This window comes from Papio anubis, chromosome 1 (assembly GCF_008728515.1).
Source record: "Papio anubis isolate 15944 chromosome 1, Panubis1.0, whole genome shotgun sequence".
Classification (NCBI taxonomy): Eukaryota; Metazoa; Chordata; class Mammalia; order Primates; family Cercopithecidae; genus Papio; species Papio anubis.
Window position 1 is genome coordinate 18,015,738 of NC_044976.1, and position 24,955 is coordinate 18,040,692.

The following is a 24,955-nucleotide window of genomic DNA, read 5'->3' on the forward strand; positions in this document are numbered from 1 at the left end:
ATTGCTTGAATCCAGGAGGCAGAGGTTGCAGTGAGCCAAGATCATACCACTGTACTCCAGCCTGGGCCACAGAATAAGACTGTCTCGAAAGAAAAGAAAAGAGAAAACAGCAAACGCCTTTATTTGTTCCCAGGCTTCCCTGTACCTGCAGGTTGGGCACGTGACAAGATCTAGCCAATGACACCAAACGAAGGCTTCTTGGGGTATTTCGGGAGCAATGTCCTCCCTGATGAGAGACTTGGGGAGAATCCGAATCCCTGCCCTCTTCCTTTCTGCCTTGGGCCTTGTCCCGTGAGGGTGTGATGTATGGAGCTGCAGCAGCTATTTTGTAATCAGGAGGGGAAGGCCAACAGAATTGTTCAGAAGCCAACCCAAAGGCCTTTTTTTTTTTTTTTTTTTTTTTTTGAGACAGAGTCTCACTCTGTCACCCAGGCAGGAGTGCAGTGGCACGATCACAGCTCAAGGCAACCTCTGCTTCCCAGGTTCAAGTGATTCTTGTGCCTCATCCTGCCAAGTAGCTGGGATTGCAGGTGTGTGCCATCCACGGTTGGCTAATTTTTGTATTTTTAATAGATTCAGGGTTTTGCCATGTTGGCCAGGCTGGTCTTGAACTCTTGACCTCATGTGATCCACCTGCCTTGGCCTCCCAAAGTGTTGGGATTACAGCATGAGCCACTGTACCCAGCCCCAGAAACCTTTTGAGTCACTGAATCAACTCTGGAACCTTGGGATTTCTCATCAAGTGAAAAAAACAAACCTCCTGCTGTTTCAATCTCTCTTAGTGCTGTGTTCTATTACTTGTAGCCTGACTGCTAGGCATAGTGGCTCGAACCTGTAATCTCAGCTACTCAGGAAGCTGAGATGGGCGGATTGATTGAGGCCAGCCTGGGCAGCACAGTTTGACCCTATCTCTAGAAGAACAAAAAGTTAGCCAGGCATGGTGGCATGCGTCTGTAGTCCCAGCTACTCAGAAGGCTGGGGTGGGGGAAGACTGCTTGGGCCCAGGAGTTTGAGGTTACAGTGAGCTATGACTGTACCACTGAACTCCAGCCTGGGTGACTGAGTGAGACCCCATCTCTAAAAAACAAAAACGACAAAACCAAAAAGTCAAAAAAATATCTTGAGTGGTAGGAGTAAGTGTAGTATTATCTTCATTTTCTGGATGAAGAAACTAGGGCAAAGAAAGTAACTCACAGAGTTAGCAAGCAACCACTGCCATTTATGGAGTGCTTACTATGTGTTAGGCACTGAGATGTGTGCTTTGTCTACATCATCTCTTGATTGATTGATTGATTGAGACAGAGTCTTGCTCTGTCGCCCAGGCTGGAGTGCAGTGGCATGATCTTAGCTCATTGTAACCTCTGCCTCCCGGGTTCAAGCAATTCTCCTGCTTCAGCCTCCCGAGTAGCTGGGACCACAGGTGTGCACCACCATGCCTGGCTAATTTTTGTATTTTTAGTAGAGATGGGGTTTCACCATGTTGACCAGGCTGGTCTCAAACTCCTCAGCGCAGGCGATCCACCTGCCTAGGCCTCCCAAAGTGCTGGGATTACACACGTGAGCCACCGCGCCTGACTACATCATCTCATTTAATTCCTGCAATCACCCTGCAGCATGGGTATCATTAGCCCCATTCTACGGATAAATAAACTGAGGCTTAGGGAAGTTAAATAAACTGCTCGAGGTCACATGCGACTGGAATGTGGCAGAGTTAGGATTTGAACCCAGATCTGAGTCCAGAGCCTATGGACCATCTGCTTGCTTACAAAGCCAGTGTGAACCTACCTCTTCTTTTCACGAACCTTTACCAGGTATCTTTGCTATACTGAGCTGTGTGCAAGGCACTGGAAACTCTGAGATGAACAAGGTAGCTCCTGCCCTCCAAGAGCTCAGACTGGAGGGGTAGCAGGTATGGAGAGTTCCTACGCAGTGTGATGGTTGCAGAGATGGGTCCCTGGGCACACAGGTGGAACAATGCCCTGGTCTGGAGGACAGATAAGGGAAGGCGTCCTGGAGGTGACCCCCAAGGAGTTAAGTATGTTCAACTGTTGAGTCCAGTGGAGAGACAAAGACAGAAAAACAAAAACCCCAAACAGCTAAGACCCAAGGCATAAGCGAACTTCACTCATGCGGGACCACTGAGTGTAGGTGGGGGCCATGTCTTGAAAACACCGCAGATGCAAGAGTTTCTCACCATCTCCTGGCCCCAATCTTGTGCTCCCTGTCCTAGTAACGGTATCTCTGTGCGCCTACACTCTCTTCCCCCTCTGAACCTTTGGAGCCCTAGTGAACTCCTGCCTGTGCCTCACCCGCCACACTCAACCTCTTCCCAAGTCAACTCCACTCTCCCTGAGAAAAGTCTGTCCCATCGGTGTCCTCTCTCCACCACTCAGTCATTGTCCTGGTTCCCCTGGACGACTCCGCTGGCCTCCTAACTGGCTCCCTCCTGCCTCCATACTCTCTCCTCTAGAATTTTTTAAGGTCAAAGCCCATGCTCTTAACAGTTCTGCTATTCTGACTCCAAATATGTGATTTAAACACACACACATGGGGCCGGGTGCGGTGGCTCAAGCCTGTAATCCCAACACTTTGGGAGGCCGAGACGGGCGGATCACGAGGTCAGGAGATCGAGACCTGGCTAACACAGTGAAACTCCGTCTCTACTAAAAAATACAAAAAACTAGCCGGGCGAGGTGGCGGGCTAGCCTGTAGTCCCAGCTACTCAGGAGGCTGAGGCAGGAGAATGGCGTAAACCCGGGAGGCGGAGCTTGCAGTGAGCTGAGGTCCGGCCACTGCACTCCAGCCTGGGCGACAGCCTGGGCGATTTATTTTTTTTTTCCGTCTCAAAATAAATAAATAAATAAATAAATAAAATAAACACACACATAGGAGACACTGTCAATGATAGAGATGAAATATAACAGTGTCATTCTTTTGCTCCCACGACCCCCTATTTAAATCCATTACAGCACTCACTCATCTGTATCTGTCTGCTGTTACAATCAGCCATCTGGGCACCCCCACCTGGATGTAAGCACCTTGAAGGCAGGAGTCGGGCCTCGTTTATCTTTGTTTCCTCCACAGGGCCATGTGCTACACCCAGCACATGGTAGAGGCTCAACAAATGCATGTTTCATGAATGAATAAATATTAATATCTTATCCCTTCCTGGACGGTGTCCTACTTGATTGGGGGATGGTATCTGTCTCATTCACATTTACCCTCCATGTACTTCAAATCATACCTGGCATACAGTAGGTGCTCAAAAAATACTTGGTGAACGTATAAATGAGTGAATAACCGAACAAGGGGATGTCTTATCCCCCTACCAGACTGTGAGTTCCTTAGAGCAGCAGTCCCCAACCTTTTTGGCACCAGGGACTGGTTTCAGGGAAGATGATTTTTCCAGGGACCCGGCACGGGTAGGGTTCAGGATGAAACTGTTCCACCTCAGATCATCAGGCGTTAGTTAGATTCTCATAAGGAGCGTGCAACCTAGATCCCTTGCACGCGCAGTTCAGGATAGGGTTTGAGCTTCTATGAGAATCTAATGCTGCCACAACTCAACCTCTCTGCGCTTAGATTTCTTCGTCTACAGATGGGACCAGACAGTAGGTACCTGGAAGAGCTTTGTCAGTAGCAAAGGACACAGCCCATGTGGCTTAGTATTGATAAAATGCTTAGAACAGGAGGCAGAGGTCAGGCAGTCATTCCTGCTCGCCCACGGCTCACCTCCTGCTGTGCGGCCAGGTTCCTAACAGGTTACAGACCAGTACTGGTCCACGGCCTGGTGGTTAGAGACCCCTGCCTTAGAGGCAAGGACAATGACTTGCCCCTCTCTGCATTGCCTCATGGTGCCTGGCAGGCTGTTTGGCTGTCCGTAATTGTTCCCCTGAAGAAGCATGACCTTCCCTCTGTGAGACAGAAGAACTCACCTGTGTTCGGGTTCAGGAAATAGCTGGGACAGGGAGATGCCACAGAGGGCAGCATAGGCGAAGCGGTTGGCCTCAGTCAGCTCCCGGCCCATGGGCAGGTGTGGCTCCCCCTCTGCAGTGGGTTCAGCTACCAGAGGCCGCTGAGGCAGCTTCTGGCATGGCCTGTTCCACGTGGCCATTCCCAGCCCTGCAGGAAAAAATTTCCAGTGAGAAATGCTTCCAGAGGTAAGCCAAGGTTACTTAAGCATGACACAGAACTTACAAACCATAAAAGGCTGATAAAGTAGGCATCATTAAAATGAAGAACTTCTTTTCATCACCTTTAGGAGAGTCAAAACACACACTACAGACCGGGATGGAGGGAGGGATCTTCAATATGTGTATCCACAAAGGTCTACACACAGTATCCAAACAACTAACTCCAATAAGCCATTAAGAAAAAGAAATGAAGCAAATTTAAAAATGGGCAAAAGACTGGAATAGATACTTCATAAAAGATATTCCACAGTGAGCCGAGATTGCGCCACTGCACTCCAGCCTGGGTGACAGAGCAAGATTCCATCTCAAAAAAAAAAAGATATTCCTTAGGCCAGGCATGGTGGCTCACGCCTCTAATCCTAGCACTTTTGGAAGCTGAAGTAGAAGGATTGATTGGGCCCAGGAGTTCAAGACCAGCCAAGACAACATAGTGAGACTCCATCTCTACAGAAAAATAAAATAAAAGAATTAGCTTTTATTTTAAATAAAATGGTGGCACATGCCTGTAGTTCCAGCTACTTAGGAGGCTAAGGTGAGAGGATCGCTTGAGCCTAGGATTCGAGGCTGCAATAAGCTATGATCATTGCACTCCAGCCTGGGCTACAGAATGAAACCTGTCTCTTAAAAAAAAAAACAAAAAAATCCCAATAGCCAATAAGTATGAAAAGATGTTCAACATCGTTAGTCATCAGAGAAATGGAAAATAAAATCCCAATGAGACACTACCACTCACCTGTCAGAATAGCTAAAACTAAAAAGCCTGAGAATACCAAATGCTGGTGAGGATGAAGAACAAACAGAACTTTCTTTTCTTTTTTTCTTTCTTTTGAGATGGAGTCTCGCTCTGTCGCCCAGGCTGGAGTGCAGTGGCGCGATCTCGGCTCGCTGCAATGTCCACCTCCCGGCTTCACGCCATTCTCCTGCGTCAGCCTCCTGAGTAGCTGGGACTACAGGCGCCCACCACCTCGCCCGGCTAGTTTTTTGTATTTTTAGTAGAGACGGCGTTTCACTGTGTTAGCCAGGATGGTCTCGATCTCCTGACGTCGTGATCCGCCCGCCTCGGCCTCCCAAAGTGCTGGGATTACAGGCGTGAGCCACCGCACTTGGCCACAAACAGAACTTTCATACACTGCTGGTGGGATTGTACATCGGTACAACTATTTGAAAATGGTATGACAATATCCCCTAAAGCTAAACATACGTCTTCCCTATGCTCTGGCAATTCCACTCCTGAGAAATGAGGACTTATGTCACCAAAAGACACATACATGAATGCTCACAGCAACTTCATGCACAATAGTCGCAAACTGGTAACAACCCACATGACTATCACAGTAGAATGGATAAATGGTCATATTCACACTGAAACATTACACGGCAATGAAAAAGGAATGAACTACAGCAAACGTGAGTGAATCTCAGACAAAATGATACACAGAAAGCCATTCACGACAGAGTACCTACCATGGGATTCCCTTTACATGAAACTGAAGAATGGTAAACCCAACGTATGGTGATGGAAGTCAGATGAGGGGTTACATGTGGGAGGGAGTATTGGCTCAGAATGGGTGCAAAGAAGGTTTCTGGGTGGAATAAATGATCTCTATCTTGACCTGGGTGGTTATTACATGGGTATAAATATATTTGAAACTTCCCTGAGCTATATAGTTAAGATTTATGCACTTTGTGTATGGTACACCTCAAAGGAAGGAAGGAAGGAAGAAGGAAAAAAGGGAGGAAGGTCTCCTCTTTGTTCTCCTCCTTCTTTTGCTTCCCTCCATTCTTTCCTTCCTTCCCAGGGGCAGAAGGGAAAGGGAGGAGAAGAGTAGGAAGAGCAGGGAGAGAAGAGGAGAGAGGGGACACGCCACGAAGGCATCTGAGAAGGAGAAAGAACACTGGGAGCCACCAGGAAGGGTACAGGGAAGGGTGCCAGCCTCTACTGTAGGGGATCAAGGATATGAACGCAGGCTCAGGACCAGACAGACCTGGGTGTGAAAACAAGCACCGCCACTTAGCAGATGTGGGACCCTGGGCAACTCAACCTCTCTGTACTTAGATTTCTTCACCTACAGATGGAACCATACGGTATCTACCTAGAAGAGATGTGTCAGCAGTAAAGGACACAGCCCTGTGGCTTAGTATTCGTGAAGCGCTTAGAATGGAGTCTGGCACAGGGTTCGTGCTATATAAATGCTTGGCTAAAAAATAAATGCACAAAATGATCAACAAACAAGTAAAAACCTTGGCATGGTGCCTGGCACACAGCGAAGGTTTAATACTAACAAGACCTAACATTACTGAGTCATTACTGGGTGCAGGGTACCGGGGTTGCAATTTTAACATGCATTGTCTCAGCTGACTCTATGAGGCAGGTAGGACTGTAATGTTCAGTCTGCAAATTAGGAAACAGGCTCAGAGAAGTAACTGGGCTCCCCTCACACAGCCAATCAATGGCAGACAGATAGGGCCCAAAGATAGAACTGTTGGCCACCAACTCTGTTTTAAATATTCATCACATGGCCAGGAGCCTTCTAGCTCCATAACCACACTCCATACTGTTCTTGGTTCATAAGTTTGTTCCCATCTAGCTGAGCAACAAAAATTTTTGTTCTCAAAATATTACTTCTGTAGAGGAGTTATTTAAAAGTCTGTCTACAATTAATATTTCATTTATTTTCAAAACAACCCTGAGGTAGTTAAAAGCAACAAACCAACACTTTTACAGCACATAACTGTTTGCAAAGCATTTTCCAATCCGCTTAATTCTTACAACTACCATGTAAAGTTAAGTTGGACATGAACCATTATGATTTCCTCTTATCACCGAGGAACAGGCTTAAAATGATCAAGCAATTTCCCCAAAGTTACACAGTAACTGATGAGATCCAAACCAGACTTTTGACTCCAAACCTTGAGCTCTTTCCTCTACACCAGCACAGGGATCTTCCTTCCCCTATTTCAGATGGAGAAACGAAGGCCCAGAGAGGTTAAGACCTTGCTGAAAGTCACCCAGCAAGACTGGCCTCAATGGTTGCTCCAGGAACCCACATTTGAGATTCGCAGCAAATTTCCCTGGCTCAGAAGGTCAGCTCAGACCATGGCGGTGGAAACAGGGGGAACAGCATAAACCATGAACTGAGGGCAGTGCCAAGGGCAGCACTAGCCTGATGTCAGCAGGTCAACAATTTCCACTATATTTAATCAACTCCATGTGCCACTTGGAGGCTGTATTGATTGTACCTATTACTCAGAGGAGCCTAAGGTAGTATTTTACTAGACTGGTATCTGGGGAGCCCCACGCCAGTTCTTACCTCAATAATAAACAGCTTTCTGATAAGAGAAGGGTGAGCTGGCCTACTTCTAACCACAGAGGTATGAGGATGTGTCTAGTGTACAAAAGGCTAAGCTCAGGCTGGGCGTGGCGGTAGCTCGCGTCTATAATCCCAGCACTTTGGGAGGCCGAGGCGGGTGAATCACTTGAGGTTAGGAGTCTGAGACCAGCCTGGCCAACATAGTGAAACCCCATCTCTACTAAAAGTACAAAAATTAGTGGCTGGGTGCAGTGGCTCATGCCTGTAATCCCAGTACTTTGGGAGGCCGAGGCGGGTGGATCATGAGGTCAGGAGATCGAGACCATCCTGGCTAAAATGGTGAAACCCCGTCTCTACCAAAAATACAAAAAATTAGCCGGGCGTGGTGGCGGGCGCCTGTAGTCCCAGCTACTCCTGGAGGCTGAGGCAGGAGAATGGCATGAACCCAGGAGGCGGAGCTTGCAGTGAGCCGAGATCGCGCCACTGCACTCCAGCCTGGACGACGAGCGAGATTCCGTCTCAAAGAAAAAAAAAAAATTAGCTGGGCATGGTGGGGTGTGCCTATAATCCCAGCTACTCAGGAGGCTGAGGCAGGAGACTCACCTAAATCTGGGAGGCAGAGGTTGCAGTGAGCTGAGATTGTGCCACTGCACTCCAGTCTGGGCAACAGAGTGAGACTCCATCTAACAAAATAATAATAATAAAGCTAAACTCTGACCAAATTCATTCATTCATTCAACACAATTTCTCCTGATGCCCTACAATGCATTCTCTACATAGTGGCCTCAGTGACCTTTTTGCCACATGGACCAATCATGTCACTAGGTTGCTTAAAAGCCTGCAAAGGCCTCCCATTACATCAGGATAAATCCCAGTCCTGGTATGATGGCCTAAGAGGGGTGTCCAATCTTTCGGCTTTCCCGGACCACACTGGAAGAAGAACTGGTTTGGGCCACACGTAAAATACACTAACACTAATGATAGCTGAGGAGCTAAAAAAAAATTGCAAGAAAACCTCATAATGTTTTAAGAAAGTTTACGAATTTGTGTTGGGCCACATTCAAAGCTGTCCTGGGCTGCATGCGGCCCACAGGCCGAAGATTGGACAAGCTTAAAAGTCCTGTGCAATCCAGTTGCTGCCTGCCACTAAACTCCATCTCATGTCCCCACACCGGTCTCGTTCACTATGCTACAGCCACACTGGCTGTCTTTCTGCTCGTCCCCTTCAGGCCCTTGCACCTGCCACTCTCCCCGCCAGGAACACCCTTCCCTGACCATCACATCATCTGGCCTCAGCCCAGACGTCACCACCTCTGAGAGACCTTCCCTGACCACCCAGGCTACAGTATTAGATTGGTGCAAATTAATAGCAAGACCCACAGTTACTTTTGTACCAACCTAATATCTCTGTCTTCTATCCCAGCACCCTCTTCTATTTTTATCATACTCATTCTTATCTAAAATAATGTTTTTTTAAAAAAATTATTTCTTTACCTGTGTATACAAATAGTATAGAAGTTTCTTAAGGCAGTTCCCTAGTTGTTTTTTTACTGCCACACCCCTAGCTTTCTGGACAGGCCCTGGATCACTGTAGGCATTCAGGAAATACTTGCTGGATGAATGAAGAGGGGGCTAGGATGTGGGAAGCCCAGTTCTGGGCCTTAGGCAGATCAGAGGATGAAACTGACAAGTTCCCTGCTCTTAAGGGGCTGACATTCTAGTGGGAGACAGGCAATAATATGCCAATACATAATGACAAAGCGACCTAAGTTGGTCAAGGTCACAGAGCTAATAAGCGGTAGAACCAAGACACACACTCAGGAGGTCTGGCTGCAGAATCCATGCCCTCAGCAGCCCACTCAACACATAGGTAAACATTCCTTCAGGAAGTGGTCAGGGGAGGAACAGTTAGGCAGGGTGAGGGGATATGAAGTGATGGGGTGAAGTGGGGTTGGCTAATATACGTGGATGAAAGGTGTCATTCCAGCAGAGGCCTGCAGAAGTCACAGGATGGGTGGAGAGGTATTCCTTAGAGGAAACAGTATGGTGGTAGAGACAGACAAATACACAGACAATGGTGGCTGGACACAGTGGCTCATGCCTGTAATCCCAGAGCTTTTGGAGGCTGAGGCAGAAGGACTGGAGGAGCCTGGGCAACAAAGCGAGACTCTGTCTCTACAAAAATAATAATAATTTAAAAATTAGCCAGGCATGGTGGAGCACGCCTGTGGCCCCAGCTACTCAAGAGGTTGAGGCAGGAGGATCGCTTAAGTCCAGGAGTCTGAGGAAGTTGAGGCTGCAGTGAGCCGTGATCACACTATTGCACTCCAGCCTGGTGACAAAGCAAGACCCTGTCTCTCAAAGAAAAACAAACCAAAACAAACAGAAAAAACAGACAGTGACAATCCGTGTGATAAACACCGTGACAGGGGAAACATGAGAGACAGAGGGATCCCAAGACGGGGACCCTGAACCCAGCACTGGCTCCCTGGAGAAGGTGATGGTAAAGCTGAGACCTGAACAAGGAGTGAATCAGACAGGGGTGGGGTGGGCACATCTTTGACAAAGGGAAAAGCATGTGGCAAGACCCAGAGGTAAGAGGAGAAATGCTTTTGAAGAACAAAAAGATGTTTGGTGCAGCCAGGGCTTGGACAATGGGTGGGCGTGAAGAAATGAGGTGGGAGTGGAAGCTGCCAAGGGCTGCCGCAGGCAGGGCCAAGTTCGTCTCACTAAGGAGTTAGGCTTCCTTGTAAAGGCAACGGCCATGCGGGAGGCTGAATGAGGGTGCATGGAACCTCTTGGTACTATATTTGCAACTTCCCGTGAGCCTATAATTATTTTAAAGTAAAAAGTTTTTTAAAAAAGTAATGGAACATCTCTATAGAATTTTAAAAACCTTTTCTTGAGGCAAAAGTAAATTATCAATGAATATTGACCTCTTAAGGGGTTAATGAATCTAATAAACATGTATTAGCCCTCCTACAGTGGTGACTAAGCCAGGCACATAAAGACCCCCCATTGGGGAGATTATATTCTAGAGAGGGAGACAGAAAATGTAAACTCAGAAAGAAGACCATTTTAAATCATAACAAGGGGCTTCTGAAGGAAAAGAAACCTTCAGTACTTACCCAGATTTCAAGAAACAGCCGTGGGCCTCTCTCTGTTTGAAGACGGGCTGCTCAGGTTCTGGATGGTTCTTCGGAGAAATATGCAAATTGCCCTGTGGGAGCAAACCAGAAAAACCAGCCAGTGGGTCCACAGAGTGTGGGATCTGGGGAAGGCTACAGCAGGGGGAGCTGGCTGGTTAGCTAAAGCTCAGGGGAGCCTGGCACTGCACCGTCGCTCCTCTGGGCCCTTGCCCTGTACGTTCCTCGATGTGCGATGCTCTTCTCAGCAGAGTGGTAAGGCAGGCAGCTACCACTGCTGAGCACTCACCATGTGCCCCACACAGCCCTGCCACTTTCCATGGATTGTCTCACTGAATGTCCTTGTTCAACTCCTTGTACCTTGAGCTGTGGTCACTGCATCCAGCTCCTGGGCAGGCATCCTGTCACCTCCACATCTGTACCTGGTGCCTAACCACAGAGTGTGCACTCAGAAAATGCCAGTTATATGAACTGAGGAATGAATTAGCTTTTAGGCTTAAGCAAGAGCTAGATTTTCCTATTTTTCTCCCTAAAGGCGCTCCCGTTCTCACACACCAATGGAGCATCAGATGGGGAAGGGAGGTGGACGAAGGGCCAAGCATCTGGAATTACCCAAAGGAGGTCTTAGGACCCAAAATCTGGGTCCCCCAAAATTTCAAATAATTTGAGCTTCATCCTTAGTGCCATTTTCTTTTTCTTTTTCTTTTTTTTTGAGATAGAGTTTGGCTGTGCCGCCTAGGCTGGAGTGCAGTGGTGCCATCTCGGCTCACTGCAACCTCTGCCTCCTGGGTTCAAGTGATTCTTGTGCCTCAGCCTCCTGAGTAGCTGGAATCACAGGCGCGCACCACCATGCCTGGCTAATTTTTCATATTTTCAGTAGAGACGGGGTTTTGCCATGTTGCCCAGGCTGGTCTTGAACTCCTGAGCTCAGGCAATCTGCCCGCCTCAGCCTCCCAAAGTGCTAGGATTACAGGCGTGAGCCGCTGCACCCAGTCCTTAGTGCCATTTTCAATGCCAGTGAAAATAATATTTTTTACTTTTTTAAGCCTCAGTGGGGTTTGTATTAAGTTATCAGTGGGAATGCCCTTCTCCTAGAGGTTGCCTGCTTCCCTGGCATGAGAATGAACCTGTACTGTGCCTAAAAATTGAATATTCACACTATGAGTCCAATCATGTTAAAACAATGGGGAGGAGAAAAATGACTGGAAGAACATCCTCCAAAATTATCTCTGAATTGCCACAGAGATACCAGAGACTTTTCTGTATTTCCCCTAAATTTTCTGCCATAAATTCGCATTGCTTTTGAACTCTCTAGAAAGCTATTTTGTGCAGGTCTCTATCCGTAGAGAGGACACTGTTTGGACATGCACCAGGATGCCGGCAGTGGCTAACTCCAGGTAGGCAGCGACCCGGATTGGATTCTGGATGATTTTAATTTTTTCTTTATATATCTGTGTTTTATGAATTATTAACAATAAGTGTTGATTTTGAGATCGGAAAAAAAATAATTTAAAATTACAACATGCTGCACTGGTGCCAGTTCATACCAGCTGGTGACAATCAGTTCTGTGCTTCTCCATCCAACCCTGTGTCCGGTGACGTTGGCATGTTGGGAATATTTACGTCACAGAAATCGGCAAATGCTACATATCCGGGATAATTTTGTTCTAGAGAGATGGTAGACCAGAATTCGACTGAATATACAATATGACTCTAGTTCTGTTTTTAAAACATGTTTCGGCTGGGTGCGGTGGCTCATGCCTGGAATCCCAGCACTTTGGGAGGCTAAGGCAGGCGGATCACGAGGTCAGGAGATTGAGACCATCCTGGCTAACAAATGCCATCTCTACTAAAAATACAGAAAATTAGCCGGGCGTGGTGGTAGGCACCTGTAGTCCCAGCTACTTGGGAGGCTGAGGCTGGAGAATGGTGTGAACCTAGGACGTGGAGCTTGCAGTGAGCCAAGATCACACCACTGCACTCCAGCCTGGGTGACAGAGCAAGACTCTGTCTCAAAAAAAAAAAAAAAAAAAAAAAAATTAAATTAAAAAACAAACAAACATGTTTCAGCCAGGTGTGGTGGCTCACGTCTGTAATCTCAACACTTTGGGAGACTGAGGTAGGCACATCACCTGAGGTCAGGAGCTCGAGACCAGCCTGGGCAACATGGCGAAATCCCATCTCTACTAAAAATACAAAAATTAGCTGGGTGTGGTGGTTCATGCCTGTAATCCCAGCTACTCTGGAGGCTGATGCAGAAGAACTGCTAGAACCCAGGAGGCAGAGAATGCAGTGAGCCAAGACTGCACCACTGTACTCCAGCCTGGGTGACAGATTCAGACTCTGTCTTAAATGAATAAATAAATAAATAACAATAAAAAATAAAACATGTTTCACAGAGCAAAAAGATCAGAAGGAAATACATCAAAATGTTTATGATAGTTGTCTCTTGGTTGGTGGGGCTGAGGGACTAGAGGTGATTGGTTTCTGTTCTTTCTATTTTTCTATATATTTTAGCATTTCTGTCATGAGCTTATTGGTGCTTTTATAATGTAAAAAAAAAAAAAAACTTTTAATCAGAAATAATTCTGGCCTCTTGATCCTTAGAAGGGGAGTGTTTTATCTCAGAAAGCCCTGGGCCCATGTGGCCCAGCCAAGCCAGTGGGGATGAGTTCACAGTTAAGTCCCACACATTTGACCAATAGATCTTGTCAGTAAGAAAAAGAGGCCGGGCGCAGTGGCTCAAGCCTGTAATCCCAGCACTTTAGGAGGCCGAGGATGGATCTCTTGAGCCCAGGAGTTGGAGACCAGCATGGACAACATGGCAAAACCTCATCTCTACAACAAATACAAAAATTAGTCAGGCATGATGGTGAGTACCTGCAGTCCCAGCTACTCGGGAGGGTGAGGTGGGAGAATCACTTGAGCCTTGCGGGTAGAGGCTGCAGTGAGCTGAGATCCTGCCACTGGACTCCAGCCTGGGTGACAACAGAGTGAGACTCTGCCTCAAAAAAAAAAAAAAAAAAAAAAAAAAAAAGAGAGAGAGAGATTCCCTATTTAATAAATGATGCTGGGAGAACTGGCTAGCCATATGCAGAAAATTGAAACTAGATCCCTTCCTTACACCGTATACAAAAATTAACTGAAGATGGATTAAAGACGTAAATGTAAAACCCCAAACTATAAAAACCTTAGAAGAAAATCTAGGCAATACCATTCAGGACATAGGCACGGGCAAAGATGTTATGACGAAATCACCAAAAGCAAAAACTGACAAATGGGATCTGATTAAACTAAAGAGCTTCTGCACAGCAAAAGAAACTATCATCAGAGCGAACAGGCAACTTACAGAGTGGGAGAAAGTTTTTGCAATCTATCCATCTGATAAATGTCTAACATCAAGACGCTACAAGGAACTTACGCAAATTTACAAGAAAAAAACAGACAACCCCATTAAAAAGTGGGCAAAGGACATGAACGCACACTTCTCAAAAGACATTCATGTTGTCAAGAAACATGAAAAAAAGCTCAACATCACTGATCATTAGAGAAACGCATATCAAAACCACAATGAGATACCATCTCATGCCAGTCAGAATGGCAATTATTAAAAAGTCAGGAAACAACAGATGCTGGCGAGGCTGCAGAGAAATAGGCATGCTCTTACACTGTTGGTGGGAATGTAAGTTAGTTCAACCGTTGTTGAAGATGGTATGGCGATTCCTCAAAGATCTAGAAGCAGAAATACCATTTGACCCAGCAATCTCATTACGGGGTACACACCCAAAGGAATATAAACCATTCTATTACAAAGATACCTGCACGTGTATGTTCATTGCAGCACTATTCACAATAGCAAAGACATGGAATCGGCCCAAATGCCCATCAATGATAGACTGTATAAAGAAAATGTGGTACACATATACCATGCAATACCATGCAGCCATTAAAAGGAATGAGATCATATCCTTTGCAGGGATATGGGTGGAGCTGGGAGCCATTATCCTCAGTAAACTAATTCAGGAACAGAAAACCAAACACCACATGTTCTCACTTATAAGTGGGAGCTGAACAATGAGGACACATGGACACAGGAAGGAGAACACACACAGGCCTGTCAGCGGGTGGGGTGCAAGGAGAGAGAGCATTAGGAAAAAGAGCTAATGCATGCTGGGCTCAATACCTACATGATAGGCTGCTAGGTGCAGCAAACCGTCATGGCACATGTTTACCTATGTAACAAAACGGCACATCCTGTACATGTATCCCAGAACTTAAAAATAAAGAAAAGAAAAAGAAATGAACAAGGGTTGGTGGGACAGACAGGGCAATTCTCAGCTTCTCAGCTCTCCATGATGCCGGAATGGGGGAGCCCATGGTTTCAACCCTATGAATTGTCCAACTGGACAGGCTGGGACCCCAAACTCTTCCAGCTGCACAAACATAGGGGCAGCTGTGGGGTGGGAGATGTGCCACCTGCTGTGTGTCTGGTCCTTGGGGGCCTCCACCCGTTGATCTGATTTGGGATCAGGATCCAGTCCAAAGTAAAACTGGATCTCAAGTGTGTCTGAGAAGTTACACTGATTCCAAGAGAGTGCTATATTCCTGCGACAAGAAAAAGTCCCTTCTGTCAGGACCAGCAGTACCTCTGTGCCCTGGGGTCACCTAAGACACACAGGCCTGGTCCAGCAGCGCCCTGGGGCTCAGGAGTCACTGACGGAAGGAGGAGCTCCCAGCTCCCAGTAGCCTCCTGAGGTTCTTGTCCCAGGTACTGTGAAGACATCAAATGATATAGGTTGGCTGTGTCCTCACCCAAATCTCACCTTGAATTATAGCTCCCACAATCCCCACATTGTGGGAGGGACCTGGTGGGAGGTAACTAAATCATGGGGGTGGGTCTTTCCTGTGCTGTTCTTGTGATAGTGAGTAATTCTCAGGCGATCTGATGATTTTATAACGGGAAACCCCTTTTTGCTTGGTTATCACTTCTCTCTTGCCTGCCGTCATGTAAGACGTGCCTTTTACCTTCCGCCGTGATTGTGAGGCCTCCCCAGGCACACGGAACTATGCGTCCATTAAACATCTTTTTCTTTATAAATTACCCAGTCTCGGGTATGTCTTCATCGGCAGCATGAAAATGAAGTACTACACCAAGGAACTCCAAGAAAGACCCACACTTGACCTAGAAGACGACGCGTTCTCCAGGGAAACAACAGATACAGAGTGAGAATAACAGGGCAAACCCATGCCTACAGCTCAGCTGCACAGCCCAGACCCAGGATGGACAGAGGTCATTTTGGAATGGGACCTCGTTTTGATATGCTACGATTATGACTTGTGTCTAGCCAGTCACATCATCTGTCACCAAAGAAAATGCTGACTGGGTCATTTTTGTAAGTAGTGGGGGCAGTGAGACATTCCATAAATATCTGACCTCAGCTCCACAAGCACCCACAGTGGGCCCTCTGAATATTTGTTGACTGATGCCATAAACAATACCATTGGATTTCTTCTTGGAGAGATGAAAAATTCCAAAGTCAGCACCAAGGAGAAAATCAAGTATGGTCAATACCATCTTTGAAAATCCTTTAAATCGTCCTTAAAACTCCATGACCTGGGCCTTTAGAAGATCACATGCAAGAATGAACTTTTGTTTTTTCTTTACATGCCAGCCAGCTCTGGCCTTTTTTTCCCCCTCTTGGAGCAGTCAGTGAAGGTCAAGGTCAAACTTTTTTTTTGTTTGTTTGTTTGTTTTTGAGACAAAGTCTTACTCTGTTTCCCAACCTGGAGTGCAGTGGCACAATCTGGGCTCAGTGCAACCTCCACTTCCTGGGTTCAAGCAATTCTCCTGTCTCAGCCACCCAAGTACCTGGGATTACAGGTGCATACCACGATGCCTGGCCAAGTTTTGTATCTTTAGTAGAGACAGGGTTTCACCACGTTGGCCAGGCTGGTCTCGAACACCTGGCTCAAGTGAAACTGTCACTTCGGCCTCCCAAAGTTCTGGGATTACAGGCGTGAGCCACCACGCCCAGCCTCAAGGTCAAATTTGATGTGACTTATATTAGTGTGGGTAAGTGATTCTATTAGTGTGCCGCCTCTCTCATGCTGCTCCAGCCATACCCTACTCCTTGCAGCTCCTGGACCCCACCAGGCTTTCTCTCTCTCTCCTTTTTCTGATTGCAGTTGAGTTTTTAAATGATTCTCCGGTGCAATAAAATAACCATTAATAGGGAGATGGCGCTACAGCGTCATGGAAAGGCTGAAGACTAATTATTCTGGGGCCAAGGAGAAAGAAAAGCATTTGGCTAAGAAATCATTTACACCACGTAAAGCTATGGCACCATCCTTAGGCCAGAAATGCCACAGAGCATAGTAGAAGGTTACAATACACACGCACCCCACAGCCAAAATAAAGCAATCTTGAGATGCTCCTAGAAGGGCAGAGTCTAGGTGGGCCCAGGTTAGCACCCTCTGCAGCCATTTAGAAGAGATACCCATTCATTCTACACCTCTATCCAAAGTCAAATTGGAAGCTAGAGGTCAGTGAGGCATCTCAGGAGGTCTCCATGGCAACAGTTCCAACATAGAAGAACCCAGAGGGTTTTGGACAATCGCATTACAGACCAGAAGAAAACAGAGATGCTGGCATGGAAGGAAAGCTCCCCTCCCACTCTTGCGTCAGCGGTCTGGAGGAGGGGCAGGAAGGTGGGTGGGGTGACAGTGCCATTGGGGTGGACACCCAGGCCCTGTGATGTGTGCCCACATTTACCACTGCTCTCTTCCTTCCCCTGCCTGGTATTAATCACCGTCACCTCTTACTGGGTCACGCCTCTCCACACATCTGTTTTTTTCTGCCCTCACCCCAGCTGTTCATACATAGCACCCAGAGAGCACCATCTCAGAGTCAGGCCATGCCCCTCCTCTGCTCCAAACCCTCCAAGACTCCCTTCTCAAAGTCAAGGTCCTTACAATGGTGATGGGGCTGCTGCAATCGGCCTGAGTGGCCTCTCTGCCCCCCACCCCCGTTGCCTCTCCCATGCTGCTCCAGCCACACCTTCTTCCCTGCAGCTCCTGGACCCCACCAGGCCCGTTCCCACCTCACGGCCTTTGCATTGGCCATTCCCACAGCTAGGAATGATTATCCCCCAGATAAGGATACAGCCAACTCCCTCACCTCCTTCCTGTCTGAGATCAAATCTCACACTTCGGTGCAGCCACCCTGCCCACTGCCTGTTCTAGCCCCTTTACCCAGCTGCTCTACTTTGTCCACAGCACACACTAGCCTCCCAATTCTGTATCAGTTACTCATTTACATTTATCTTCTATCTCCCTCTGCTCACAGGTAAGCACAGTGGCAACTCAGCAACAGTTGTTGACTGAATGGTGGTTTCCACTTGGGATAACTACAAAATAATTACAGAGACAAATTTGCCTGAGAAGGAAGTGGGAGAAATGGCAAAGTCTGTAATAGTCCATTTGACCCACTGGTTTTCAAACTGCCCCCCAGAGCCCCAGAGTGATGGGCAGGATGAGACACAGAGGGGAACCCTCAATACCCCACCTTCAAATCATAATAGCACATGATCCAGTAATACCACTTCTGGGTATATATGCAAAACAATTGAAAGCTGGGTCTCCAAAAGATATTTGTACACCCATGTTTACAGAATTATTCACAATAGCCAAGAGTTAGAAGCAACCCAAATGCCCATCTACAGACAAATAGATCAACAAAATACGATCCATACACACAGTGGAACATTATTCAGTCTTAAAAAAGGAAGGAAATAGGCTGGGCGCGGTGGCTCAACTCTGTAATCCCAGCACTTTGGGAGGCCGAGACGGGCGGATCACGAGGTCAGGAGATGGAGACCGTCCTGGCTAACATGGTGAAACCCCGTCTCTACTAAAAAATACAAAAAACCAGCCGGGCGTGGTGATGGGTGCCTGTAGTCCCAGCTACTTGGGAGGCTGAGGCAGGAGAATGGCGTGAACCTGGGAGGCGGAGCTTGCAGTGAGCGGAAATCGCGCCACTGCCCTCCAGAGCGAGACTTCATCTCAAAAAAAAAAAAAAAAAAAGGAAGGAAATTCTGACACATATTACAACATGAACGATGAATGTACCCTGAGAAGTTACGACATAAGCCAGTCACAAAAAGATAAATGCTGTACAATTCCACTTCTGTGAGGTATGAGGAGTAGTCAAACTCATAGAGAGAGAAAGTAAAATGAATGGTGGTTGCCAGGGGCTGCGGGGAGCAGGAACAGGGGAGGAAGGTGGTTGTTTAATGGGTGTGGAGTTTCAGATCTGCCAGTTGGAAAGTTCTAGAGATTTGTTGCACAACGATGTGAATATGCTTGACATTACTGAACTACACACTTAAAATGTGTGCCCTTTTCCAAAAGCACAGTTTAATAATAAAATCAGCTTAGATTTTCTGGGGCCTACTTCCATGATCCCACTTCAGCTTCCCAACAACTTTATGAAGAAGAGACAATCGTTGTCCCCATTTTACAGATGAGAAAACTGAGACTCACAGAAGATTACAATGAGACAACTCACAGAAATTTACAAAGGTAAATTTCATGGTGTGTGTATTTTATCACAATTTTTACATTTAAAAAAAATTAGGGCCAGACGCAGTGGCTCACACCTGTAATCCCAGCACTCTGGGAGGCTGAGGTTGGGCGGATCACCTGAGGTCAGGAGTTCAAGACTAGCCTGGACAACATGGTGAAACCCTGTCTCTACCAAAAATACAAAAATTAGCTGGGCATGGTGGCGGGCACCTGTAGTCCCAGCTACTCAGGAGACTGAGGCAGAAGAATCGCTTGAATCCAGGAGGCAGAGGTTGCAGTGAGCCGAGATAGTGCCATTGCATTCCAGCCTGGGTGACAAGAGCAAAGCTCTGTCTCAAAAAGTAAATAAATAAATAAATTAATTAAAAATTTAAAGTTAAAAAAATTTTTAAACATTTAAAAATCACAACAGTAAAAGGTGGACAAATGTTAGCCACGTGTCACCTCTTTCCACACATCATCTTATTTTCTCTCAACAATCCTACAAGGTGGGTGCTATTATCATCCTTCCACAGATGGGGACAGAGAGGCCCTGAGAATTGAAGGTCAAGGTCACTGGACGAGTCACGTGGTATATAAACTTGTGCCTGGATCTTAGGCCACAGGCAGCCATCTTCACAATGGTGCTATTCTACCTCTCTTTGGTCTAGTTTACATCCTGGCCAGAGATTTCCAACACAATTTGAAAACTAGCAAATTGGATGAATCTGACGAGTTCTCATCAATCCACAGGCTCACATCCCACTTCTGAGCCCCAAGCACCTGTGGACGGGCCTAACCTGCCTTTCCCGCTTTGTTTTCTTTCACTCCCTGCTTGCAGCTCATCCTCAGCTAAACTGCACTCCCCTGCTTCCAGTTCACGCTGGGATACCACCTCAGGCCTCAGCTCAGGCTGTTCTCTCCCATCTGGGTCGCCCTGTCCAAATGGTGTCCTTTTCCAAAAGCACAGTTTAATAATAAAATCAGCATAGATCTTCTGGGGCCTACTTCCATGATCCCACTTCAGCTTCCTAACAACCTTATTAAGAAGAGACAATCACTGTCCCCATTTTACAGATGAGAAAACTGAGACTCACAGAAGCGGAAGTCACACAGCTGGCAAGACCTAGGATGCTCCTTCCAGGCCTGTGTGACCTCAAATTCCAAGTCCTTCTCCACTTTACTAAGTTGGGCGGGGGGAGGGGTTGCCATGCACTTCCCTGGATTTGTCCAGCGAATGTGGGGCCTGCCACCTCTGAAGCCCCAAAGACTTCATCTGGGCCCCTCCACCTCTTCTCGGACATAATGGCCGGTTGCCAATGTGTCTGTCTCCCTGAACAGGAGGGTCAGGGTGAGAGTGGATGAAGCCCGGGGCACCAGGGCTTTCCAATTAATATTTTGGTTATTCATTCCAGTGTAAAATAGCCAGCCCCTCCACTCCTGCCTCCAACCCAACCCTTTGTGATTTTTATTTATTTATTTATTTTGAGATGGAGTCTTGCTCTGTTACCAGGCTGGAGTGCAGTGGCTCGATCTTGGCTCACTGCAAGCTCCACCTCCCGGATTCAAGCGATTCTCCTGCCTCAGCCTCCCAAGTAGCTGGGACTACAGGCACGCACCCCCACACCCAGCTAATTTTTGTATTTTTAGTAGATCTCAATCTCTTGATCTTGTAATCCGCCCTCCTTGGCCTCCCAAATGCTGAGATTACAGGCGTGAGCCACCGCGCCTGGCCTATGATTTTCTTTATCAAATTTATCACCACTTGACAATGTATTATAGATTTATTTACGGTCTATCTCCCTCACTAGAGGAAGCTCAGAAAGGCAGTGGCTTTTGGGCCATGTTCCCAGACATATCCTAGGACAGCATGTGGCAGAGCAGGGGCTCCATCCCTGTGTGCTGAATGAAACAAGCCACAACTGAAAAATGACTTCAGCAGATTTTGTTGAAGGACAATATCGTTTTATGTAAAGTGAGGTCCCCAATGTGCTCAAGACGGCCTCCCTATCGGTGGATGTCATTACCGAGGACCTACTAAGCATTACTGAGGACCTACTAGCCCTGGTCCTGGAGGTCACAGGGGTTACAGTTAGGGTGGTGTACAGGGTATAACAGGAATTAATCCCAGCAATGAGTGTATAATTCCACCCTGAACTTAACCTCTCACATACAGGAGAAGTCTTGTGGCCTGAGGCATTTGGAGTACAAGTCTGGGTAGGGCTAAAATGTGAAGAATCAGAAGATGTTACCTGGGAAAAGGGAAGCAGGGGGTAGGAGTGGCCTGGAAGAGCAGATGCAAAGGTCCCAAGGAGGGAGGGGTGGCATGCCTGGGCACAGAGGGCTGTTGATAAGTGTCTGAGATGCGGCTGGAGGTGTAAGCTGGGGGACAGGGGTGCACAGCCTTCTGGTTCGTGTAAAAGGTTTTTGCTCTTTTCCCTAAAAAAATGGGAAGCCAAGGCCAGGCGCAGTGGCTCATGCCTGCAATCCCAGTACTTTGGGAGGCTGAGGTGGGCGGATCACAAGGTCAGGAGTTCAAAACCAGCCTGTCCAATATGGCGAAACCCCATCTCTACTAAAATGCAAAAATCAGCCGGACATGGTGGTGGGTGCCTGTAGTCCCAGCTACTTGGAAGCCTGAGGCAGGAGAATCGCTTGAACTCGGGAGGCGGAGGTTGCAGTGAGCCGAAATTGCGTCAGTGCACTCCAGCCTGGGTGACAGAGTGAGACTCTGTCTCAAAAAAAAAGAAGAAGAAAAAAGGAAAGAAGAAAGAAAGAAGGAAAGAAAGGAAAAAAAGGAAAGAAAGAAAATGGGAAGCCAGAGTGGGGTTTTAGGCAGAGGCAGAGGGTGGTATGATGATATCAGGGCACCTTGAAGTGGAGGTCAGCCAAACGGAAAGTGCATTGGATTTCACTCTCACCCCTTCTGTCTGCTGTCACACGTTCCAGAGAGCCACTTCCCCACTCCTCATCAGCAGCCCCAGTTTATAACGTACAACACTGTTTACAAAACACACAGGTCAAAAGAGAACACAATGAGAAACCACCCACTGACATTTCTTAGGTCCCACGTTAGCCAGCCCTGGTGGCTGATCCAGCCTTTGTAGCCCAGTGGTACCAGAGTAGAGAGGGATGGTTTGAGCCTTATGAGGAACTCTCCAGACCTCAGCCTTTGTGGGAGCTACATGCTGAGCTATGACAACCTAATCGATCAACTCCTCCTGCCCAACTCCTCCTTGGGCCTTAGGACTAAAAAGTATAAAGTCATGCCTGTAATCCCAGCACTTTGGGAGGCCGAGGCGAGTGGATCACGAGGTCAGGAGATTGAGACCATCCTGGTTAACACGGTGAAACCCCATCTTTACTAATAATACAAAAAAATTAGCCAGGCGTAGTGGTGGGCGCCTGTAGTCCCAGCTACTCGGGAGGCTGAGGCAGGAGAATGGCAAGAACCCGGGAGGTGGAGCTTGCAGTGAGCCGAGATCGCACCACTGCACTCCAGCCTGGGCGACTGAGCAAGACTCCATCTCAAAAAAAAAAAAAAAAAAAAAAAAAAGTATAGTCTTCCAAAGTGTCAGACACTGCACTGGGCCTTTTGTGGCTTCAGCTCCTTTAATTTTCACAACAACCTTGGAGATGGGTATATCACAAATGAGTAAACTGAGGCAAAAAGAGGTCATTGAGCTTGCCTGATCACTCAGTTACAAAGCTGCAAATCTAACACCTGAGCCCATCTCTGTCTGATGCTGCACACGAGGGCTTGAGGCCACTCTAACACCGGTCTCTTCTGCTGTCTTCATGTACTTCACAGCTGGGGAAACGCCAATGGTCTCCCCTGTGCCCAGCCCTCCCTCCCCAGGCCGAAGGGCAGGGCTTTATTTCACCCTCTAGAGTGTACTTCCTGAGGGCAGGGCTCGTTTTTTTCACTGCTGTATCCTCAGTGCCTAAACAATGCACAAAGTAGGAGCTCAACAAATATTTGAATGAACAATCCAAAGCCATTTGTTGAATGAACAAATGGATGTCCCCAAAGCTTAAAAAGAGTTTCATATTTTCTGCAATGAAATTAACACTGAGTTAGGGGAAAGGGGGTTCATGTGCTGACTCCTACTTCGAGTTAGGTAGTAGTCTGGGATGCTAGCCTGGCTCTGCTCGCAATTCCCAGTGCCACCCCAGGGAAGAGCTGGGCTGGTGACGACAAAGGCATTGTGGAGGCCAACTCTGTGCCAAGCACTGGGTCAGGCTCTCCAGGCAGGTAGCCCAGGTTTTTCTCTCTTGCTTCCTAGCTGCGTGGTCTTGGGGAAGTTACTTCACCTCTCTGAGCCTCAGTTTACCCAGCTTTAAAATCCACTCAAAAGTCAGCAGCAGTAATTCTTCCCTCCTGTAACTTCAGGCATGGGCGCCAGAAGACACGGCCTCCTTGTAACATGAGAGGCCTGGCTTTTCTCCAGAGGCTTCCCAAGCCCCGCTAGAACGCTCTGTTTGAGAGTCTGCGGGGCGGGGGTGAGGGGGAACGGGGGGGCAGGGAGAGACAAGGCGAGAGAGTCCTAGAGGCCTTCCTGACAGGGAGGTGGAGGGGCCACGTGGGGCAAGGGGAAGCACAGTGACCTCTTGTGAGACCTTGGACAAGCCCCCTTCCCCTCTGACCTTGACCAGCGTCCTCATTTGTCAAGGGAGCGGCTGGGTCACCTCTAAGAACTCGGAGGCCGAGGCCAGAGTCGCCCGAATGCTCCGTCCAGCCTCAGTTTCCCCCTCTGCCGCCCCACAAGATTTCTAAAAGCACTTCCGGCTCTGAAAACCAACCACCAGCAGGCGGCCTGGCTCAGGGCAGGCAGCGCCGGGGAGCGCGCGGCCGTTTCCTGGTGGGTCCAGCGTCCCTGGGGTGGAGGGCGGGGCGCAGGGCAAAGGGCCCCAGGGCTGGGCCGGGCTCAGAGTGCCCCGCGTGGGGCCGGCGGGGAGTGGCCCAGCGAGGTGCGCGCCACCGTGGCCTGGCGGCTCCGGGGCCCCCTTACCTGGAGGCGGCAGCGAAGGCAAAGGCGGAGGCGGCGAAAGCGGCGAGCTGCTCCTCCCGCCCGGCCCCTCCCCTCCCGGCCGCGTCCCGGCCCCGGGCCCGGCCCGTCCCGCCGCCTGCCCCGAGCTCGCCTGGTCGCCGCCGGCCGGGCGGAGCACTCGGGAGCGCGGCGCGGGGGCGCGGGGCCTTCCAGGCTCTGACTCGCCAGCTGCGGGTCCCGACCTGGCTCGTCCCACCTCTGCCCCACTTCCACCACCCATCGCGACAGGGGTGCCGGCCTCTGCAGGTGACCGGCTAGTCCGCAGGGCCACATCTGTGTGTGGGTCCATTTACCCTCCAGGAAGCAGCGAGACAGCGCGGAGCGGGAGAAGGGACCTGCAGGGTTGGCCTTTGCAGAAACTGCCCGCGAAGGACTCGGCCACTAAAGCAGCGTGCCCCAAAGCCACGGCGATGGAAGAACTCTTCAAAAATGTATAATGTAAACAAAGAACCAGTCACAGAAACCGCCTTCCCGCACGTGTATGCAGCACTTTGTAGTTTGCAAAGTGTTCAGATATCTCAGTTCCTCCTGATTCTTCTTTCATTTTCCCTAACGCTAAGTTTGGTCCTGTCTCAGGGCCTCTGCCTGGAGGCTGCCGTGCCTGGGACTCTCTGCCTTCAGGCCTCCCTTTCCCCCAGTCCATTTCCCGCTTTCCATTCTGGTCTCCTCTCGGGATGCCATCTGAGAGTCTT

General features: G+C 48.2%; 1 protein-coding gene across 6 annotated transcripts in view; it reads right to left on the minus strand.

The window, feature by feature from the left end:
- Positions 1-24,667, minus strand: part of TMCO4 (transmembrane and coiled-coil domains 4) — a 122,440-nt gene extending 97,773 nt beyond the window's left edge. For 2 of the 6 annotated variants that reach the window (XM_021936768.2, XM_021936757.2), the window contains exons 1-3: positions 24,557-24,667; positions 10,633-10,724; positions 3,936-4,122 (exon numbers count right to left, since the gene is read on the minus strand). In XM_021936768.2, the coding sequence (XP_021792460.2) occupies positions 3,936-4,114 (179 nt within the window). In that variant the 5' untranslated portion in view covers positions 4,115-4,122; positions 10,633-10,724; positions 24,557-24,667. Of the gene's footprint in view, positions 1-3,935; positions 4,123-10,632; positions 10,725-13,530; positions 13,652-22,133; positions 22,573-23,859; positions 24,125-24,224; positions 24,307-24,556 lie in introns of those variants that run through there. The other 4 variants (XM_031664922.1, XM_031664932.1, XM_031664928.1 and 1 more) reach the window with 4 other exon arrangements.
- Between the last annotated feature and the right edge of the window lie 288 nt (positions 24,668-24,955).